This window comes from Rhamphochromis sp. 'chilingali' (assembly GCF_963969265.1).
Source record: "Rhamphochromis sp. 'chilingali' genome assembly, chromosome: 1".
NCBI lineage: Eukaryota > Metazoa > Chordata > Actinopteri > Cichliformes > Cichlidae > Rhamphochromis > Rhamphochromis sp. 'chilingali'.
The window spans coordinates 71,223,820-71,230,944 of NC_137929.1; the positions used below are offsets into that span (position 1 = coordinate 71,223,820).

Below are 7,125 nucleotides of genomic sequence, written 5' to 3' on the forward strand. Positions count from 1 at the left end.
TGAAGACATTGATGATACTAAAACCACATGCAGCTGAAAATCATTTTCATGACTTCATATCCCTGAATGTTGGTGCACTGATGATAAAGTGTCTATGATGTCTTCTGTTGACAGGGTGGTGTATCTGATGAAGTGACTCTCAGTGCGTACGTTACTGCTGCCTTCTTGGAAATGAATACATCCCAACATGTGAGTAGAGTCAAAGAATATCAAGGTATTCAACAAAAAAAGGAGTAGAGTTTGAGCTGCTGAGCCATGGAGTTAGGTTTAACCAGCAGTCTAGCACCCTGCTGGTATGTGCTGGATTGTCTCAGCATCTTTACACAGCCTGCACCTGGGGTCTTGCCTGGTGTGATAGACCCCAGCCTCTATGGATCTTGTACTCAGAGCTTGTTGCTGTGCTGCTATGATTAGTACCTCTGTGCTGTCTTTCAGTCCAGCTTTTTTCAGCCACTGGTAGGATTTCTGGGTATCATCTACTTCCTCTATCTGCCGGTGGTAACATACTGTGCAGGGGCCTGTCCTTCCATGATGGTTCCTCGCCTTCCTCCTCTTTCTTGGGTTTCTGCTGCCTGAGGTATTCACTGAGCACTCCGTCAGTTGGGGCCATCTTCCTCGTACTCGTGGATATTCGTTGTTTCATCTTGGAATGTGGTGCTGACACTCACCAGTCCCTGGCCTCCTTCCTGCCATTTAGCATGCGGGACTTGGGGTGAAACCCTCCATGCATGGTTAGGAACTTTCTTGTCTTGATGTCAGTGTCTATCTCCTCCTTTTGCCAGCTTATTATTCCAGCAGGGTACCTGATGACGGGCAGGGCGTAGGTTTTGATAGGCCGGATCCTGTTCTAACATTCAGCGGACTCCTCAGGATTTGCCTGACCCTCTGCAGGTACTTGGTGGTAGCAGCTTTCCCAGCAGCCTCTTTGTGGTTTCCATTTTCCTGTTGGATCTCCAAGTAGTTGTAGCTGTCCTCTATGTCTGCAATGTTGCCTTAGTTAGATTCCCTAAGTTCCGCCTACGTTTCCTCTCTTTGTTGTCATCCGACTACATTTCTCCAGTCCGAACGATATTCCAATGCCGTTGCTGTATATCCTGGTGGTGTGGATCAGTGAATCGATGTCTCGTTCACTCTTGGCATACAGCTTGATGTCATCCACATATCCACGTATCCACGTATGATGTCATACAGGAGATGGCTGACAGCTGCTTCATCCCGTAGTCAGTATCCGTAGGGACAGAGCATCTCCTTGATAGATGATGATTGTGCTATGGGCTTGAAGTTGGCCTCTAGTGTTGTATGCCACATTCCCATTGAGTTCTTGATGAAGGTTCTTAAAGTCCTGTTGATCTTGTACAGGTCTAGGCATTCCAAGATACAGCTGTGGGGCATTAAGTCATAGACCCTCTTGTAATCAATCCAGGCAGTCTCGGCTGATTGTTACAAGTAGCTGGTGTTTTGCACCTCTGGTATTCTTGCCAATGAGTGGGGCACAGGAACATGTGTCTGTTCATCTTAGCCACTATGATGCCTGACAGGAGCTTCCATGTGGTACTGAGGCAGGTTATTGGTCAGTAGTTGGATTGGACCGATGGGACCGATCCCTTCAGGACTGTCCGCCCTACAGTTAGCCATTCTGGGTGTCTCTCGTCAACTAACAGCTGGTTCATTTGTGCTGCCAGACACTCATGGAGTGCAGTCAGCTTCTTCCACCAGTAGACGTGAGCCATACTAGTGTATGGCAAGGTGCTGGCCAAGGCTGTTAGTCGTTGTTTGGCAGTTTCCATGGACAGCTTGCTAAACTTCTTCTTGGGCACCGTCTTTGTCACACCTTTCTGCAGCTCCGAAAGTTGGTTAACCTCCCTCTTTGATCTTAGCCTCTAGTCTCCTTCTCCTTGTGGCTGTTCAACCTGTTGCCAAGCATCTTTCTGATCACTGCTGCTGTACTGTAGATCAGCTTGTTAGTTTCGATAATCGTGGCTGTATGTATCGCATTTACATCATCTAGCAGATCTTCACATCTTGGTAACCAGCTACGGGGATTCCAGTTTTCAAGTTTTGCCATGATCCTATCTTTCAGGTCACTTCCTCTTGCACTATAGCACTTGGGGCTTGGTACAAATCTCGGGTGGCGGTGATGACATCTCCCCCCCTGGCCTGGCGTCCTGGCTCCCCCTTGCCGTAGCATTTGTGTTGCACTTCGACAATCTCTAGCTGTGAGAGCAATACCCTTCTTTCGAATGTTGGAACACTGAGCTATTAGTTGTTTCGCTGTCAGTGTGGGTGCTGGGAATTCCATAGGTCCCTCATCCTATTCATGTAACCCCTTCTGCCAGGGTTACTTGTATAGTAGCATTCCAACAACGCCTTATTTTCATCTCTTGCCCACCAATGCCTTCTTGTTCCAGTAGTTGATCCGGGCGACGTCTGAGCTGGTATGCATATATAAATACATACACAAAAGTGTATAAACCAACAATATAATATACAATCTAATATATATATTACATATACCCCAAAAAGTTGATTCTGTTCATCTGGATGTTTTCAGTGGGAGAAACGTTTCGTCACTCATCCAGGTGACGTCTTCAGTCTCAGCTGACTGCAGGTTTCAATCTTATAAACAGTACATTTGCATAATGACTGAAACCAGCCCACTGAAGGAACCAGTGGCTGGGAGGTCAGTTCCTTAATCATAATTATGCAAATTCTCATGACCATTGATCAACAACCACTGACCAAAACCCACTGATCAAAGACCACTGATCAATGGCCATCAGTACCATTCACAGAGAGTTGGGGAATAGCTGCAATCACAGCATTGTAAGATAGCAAAAGATGTACCCTTAGGCCCCTCCTCGATTCAGAGATGGTCTTTCCTTTTTCACGTAAATGGCCTCCTTGACCCTACACTCAAACCAGCATCATTGAAAGAGTGTCCACTGGCCTACAGGTGTGAATAGACTGCAGAGTCCTGGCCTGACGAGGTTGCTCCTCTGTGTTGTGCTATCCTCTTAGCCAGAGGTTGTTCGATTTCCCCGATGTATAGATCCTTGCAATCCTCCTGGAACTTAACACCGTACACTATGTTACTCTGTTTGTGTCGGGGTGGACCAATTTTTGGCGCAGCGTGTTTTGGGGTTTAAAAGCCACAGAGACACAGTGTTTAGAAAAAAATGTGCCTCAGCTGTTCTGATACTCCTGACACATACGGGATCACTACAGGTTTTCACTTAGGCAGCAGTTGTCCTTCTCTCCTGGATCGGCTGGAGCTTAGGTTTACGGTACACATCAGCTTTTAAATGTCCTCCATTACTGATGGAAATCTCACAGTCTAAGAAGACTAACCTGACACTTTTCATATCCTCCCTGGTGAATTTGATGTGTCGTTCCACCGAGTTAATGTGATCTGTGAATTGTGGAACGTCCTGAGAATTGATTTTCACCCAGGTCATCCACATACCTGAACTCTCACCAGCAAGGACTGGTATCACCACCCAACCTGTACAGTGTTTTTTCAATATGTTCTTTATATTGTAAATACTACTAGAAGATTGCTCCAGTCTTTGCTTGATCTGTACTTTCCTCTAATTGCTGTGTTTTCTATTATCACGCTGATGTTTTGAGTGACTGAATCAGGAACTCTGCCTCCTATTCTTCTCACACTGGGTTTAATGAAAGAAGGTTTCTGTTTGTCCATTAAAGTTCTTTGTTGTGATCTTTTAAAGGATCCTGTGATGATCCAGAGCCTGGCTTGTCTCAAGGAGTCTCTCAGTGACCTGAGCAACACCTACACTACAGCTCTGCTGGCCTATGTGTTCACTCTGGCAGGAGACGTGGAGACCCGAGCTCACCTTCTGCAGCACTTAGACACAGTTGCAGTGAGGGAAGGTGAGTTATCCTTTAGCAGGACATCATTCAGGCTTCATTAGCATCACTGTGACTGTTATTGTGTTTGTAGGAGGTTTCCTCTACTGGTCTCAGACAGCAGCAGAAACATCAGCCTCCCTGTCAGTGGAGATCAGTTCTTATGTGCTGTTGGCCAAACTCAGCGCCTCCCCGACTGCTGAGGATCTGGGATATGCCTCTGGTATTATCAGGTGGCTGACTGGGCAGCAGAACTATTACGGAGGCTTCTCCTCCACTCAGGTACGACACCACCCGAACAGTATGAAGCTCATCTTTGAGTACAGTCTTAGACAAAACCAGGGACAGAAGAAATAATACTGAAGCTTTCAGTTTTCTATCAGATATGTAAAACAGATTTGTTTTAGCCAGGCAGAGAAGTTTTTATTCTTTAGTTAGAACATGACAAGTTTTGTCTAAAAATTCATTGTTTTTACAGAATAGCAATGTTACCTCAGACTTCTGTACACCAACTACACGTAACAGCCTGTAAATAACAGATCACCTGCGAGTTTATACCTGTAATTTCTATACTTTGATAATTCTCAGTTAAAGATATTTTAACCTGTTTAACGTTTATTTAACCAGGAAGTGAACTTTGGAAAACTTGAGATTAAGGATCTCTTTTGTGAGAGGGTCTCAAAGTGACACAGGCCGTTTTAACTTAATGTCTATTCCACTTAAGCCCATGAAATATGGAGACACATGCTGTGTGTGTTAACCACAATGAATCCATACTGTAGGACACGGTGGTGGCTCTTCAGGCTCTGGCTCTCTACTCCACTCTGGTGTTCAGTGCTGAAGGTTGGAGCACAGTGACAGTTCAGGCTCCCAGCAGTCAGCTGACGTTTGATGTAAATCAGGGCAACAAACTGCTCTACCAGGAGGAGGCGCTGCAGGACGTGTCAGGAAAATACAGCCTGGAGGTGAAGGGCACTGCATGTGCTTCAGTGCAGGTCAGTGACAGCATCACGTGAGAAGCTCCTGGTTGATGTCAGAGAAAGGGTTTCTTCTTTTTCTTTTTCCTTATACAACTTCAGAGAGCATTAGCATTGTCACATGTAATAAAGCTCATCTTGCACATGTATTGTCATACACAATAAAGACATTAGACCTGGCAGTAATAACTGTAGAGAGTACAATGCTATTTTAAACTAAATTGGAGAACTGAGCAAAAATAAATGAACTTTCTGTCTGTATCAGAATCAGGGAAACTATTAATCCCAGAGGGAAACTGAGTTGTCATAGCAGCAAATATACAACAAACATCAAGCACTCGTATAAAATGAGTGTAGATATAACAGAGATGCTCATATTAAGATGAATATAGACATATAGGTATGACTATAAAAGTATGTGTGCTAATATGTGTCATGGTGTAGAACAGTGACAGCAGGGTGCATTGAGGTGTGATTAGTTCTGTTCCACACGTGACCCAAGTGTGTTTCCCAGATTTCTGCCACCTACAACATCCCAACACCTGCTGATGTCACCACTCTCAGTGTGAAAGTCCATCTAGAGGTCAACACCAGTGAATCTGCTAGACCCAAATTCACTGTGCAAATACAATCACTGTAAGTATGTGACAGGTGAGAGGAGCGCTCTTTACCCGTGTGGAGGAACTGCTGGTAGATGAAAAGCAAGTGTGCACACAGGTCAGTATAATCACACTGTTCAAACACAGGTACAGTGGAAAGGAGGAAACTACAAACATGGTGATCCTGGACATCAAAATGCTCTCTGGATTTTCCCCAGACCCCGAGTCTTTGAAGAGTGTGAGTAATTAGACAGATTCTACCAACGAGTGCATCTCATGTGATAATTGTGAGGATAATAATAAAATGATGTCATCTCCTCACAGCTCAAACGTGGCCTCCTGGTGAGTCGTGTTGAGCAAAAGGAGGATCACGTTCTGGTGTACTTAGAGCAGGTAAGTGAAAGTCACCGTGGGGACACCAGATGATGATCTTTGGTACAAACTGTGTCTGCGATTGTTTCTGTCTCGTCCAGTTATCAAAGGACACACCCATCAACCACAGCTTAGAGATCATCCAGGAGCTCCCAGTGGACAACCTGAAGCCAGCCGTGGTCAAGATCTATGACTACTACCAACCAGGTCCAAGTCTAACTAAGCTTTACTCCAACAGCACACTGACACACTTCAGAGGATCCATCAGACTGAACAGTTCATACAAGCTGATGTTTCCATCAGTGACTCAGAGAAATGACACGTTCATGTTTTTCTACCATGTTTCTGTCAGGTGACCAGGCTGAGACCCAATACATGTTTGTCTCGTGAGCTGCAGGTACGAAGCTGTAACAACACACACCTTTCACACACGTTCATGTTCACAGCATCAATGCAAAGAACTTTGAGCTTTTACTAACTTGTATTCTTCGTCTCACAGTTTGAAGAAGGTGTGGCTGGTCCTGAGGTTTAAACCTGCATTTGAATAAAGATACTTTTCCTGCTCACATGTGTGTAAGCGTGTGTGTTAACAGCTCCAGTATTATTAGTGCTTCTTTAATAACAGGCTTCATTATTAATAATCGGCAGAATGGAAAATATAGTGCTGTGAATGCACCGCTGAGACTGGCCTCATGCTGCATTTCTGTCTTTGTGCAAAAACAGACAAAAACAAAAAGGTGCAAGTGGGCAACAAGTGGGCAACAAGTGGGCAACAAGTGGGCAACAAGTGGGCAAAACATTAAAAAAGCTAAACGTGCTCGTGGGAGACATTCAGTGACAGCTGGCAAGTGACGTCCACGGAAATACAGACAGAAACGTGTGTGTGCGTGTGCGTGTGTGTGTGTGTGTGTGCGTGCGTGTGCGTATGTGTGCGTGTGCGTGCGTGTGCGTATGTGTGCGTGTGTGTGTGTGTGCGTGTGCGTGCGTGTGCGTGTGCGTGTGTGTGCGTGTGTGTGTGTGTGTGTGTCTGTGCATATGTGTGCGTGTGTCTGTGTGCGTGTGTGTGCGTGTGCGTGTGTGTGTGCGTGTGTGTGTGTGTGTCTGTGTGTGTGTGTGCGTGTGTGTGTGTGTGCGTGTGTGTGTGTCTGTGTGTGTGTGTGAGAGCCTTTAACATACAGAGTGTGTCTGTGGAATCCAACAAAGCTCTTTCACTTGTGTACTTCATGTAGGTGTGTTTGTGACAGTGGAACAACATCACAGCTGTTTCCTCCCCAAAGACTGGACACCTTTAACAGTGTACAGGATACAAA

General features: G+C 45.3%; 1 protein-coding gene across 1 annotated transcript in view; it reads left to right on the top strand.

Moving 5' to 3' along the window:
- LOC308395886 (alpha-2-macroglobulin-like) overlaps positions 1-6,375 on the top strand; it is a gene marked incomplete at its 5' end in the record, with an annotated part of 66,161 nt that extends 59,786 nt beyond the window's left edge. Inside the window, 10 exons of the mRNA XM_080880925.1 lie at positions 115-189; positions 3,729-3,891; positions 3,962-4,149; positions 4,650-4,862; positions 5,359-5,480; positions 5,591-5,681; positions 5,768-5,836; positions 5,917-6,022; positions 6,168-6,212; positions 6,315-6,375. Coding sequence (XP_080737051.1) covers positions 115-189; positions 3,729-3,891; positions 3,962-4,149; positions 4,650-4,862; positions 5,359-5,480; positions 5,591-5,681; positions 5,768-5,836; positions 5,917-6,022; positions 6,168-6,205 — 1,065 coding nt within the window. The 3' untranslated portion in view covers positions 6,206-6,212; positions 6,315-6,375. The remainder of the gene's footprint in view (positions 1-114; positions 190-3,728; positions 3,892-3,961; positions 4,150-4,649; positions 4,863-5,358; positions 5,481-5,590; positions 5,682-5,767; positions 5,837-5,916; positions 6,023-6,167; positions 6,213-6,314) is intronic.
- Between the last annotated feature and the right edge of the window lie 750 nt (positions 6,376-7,125).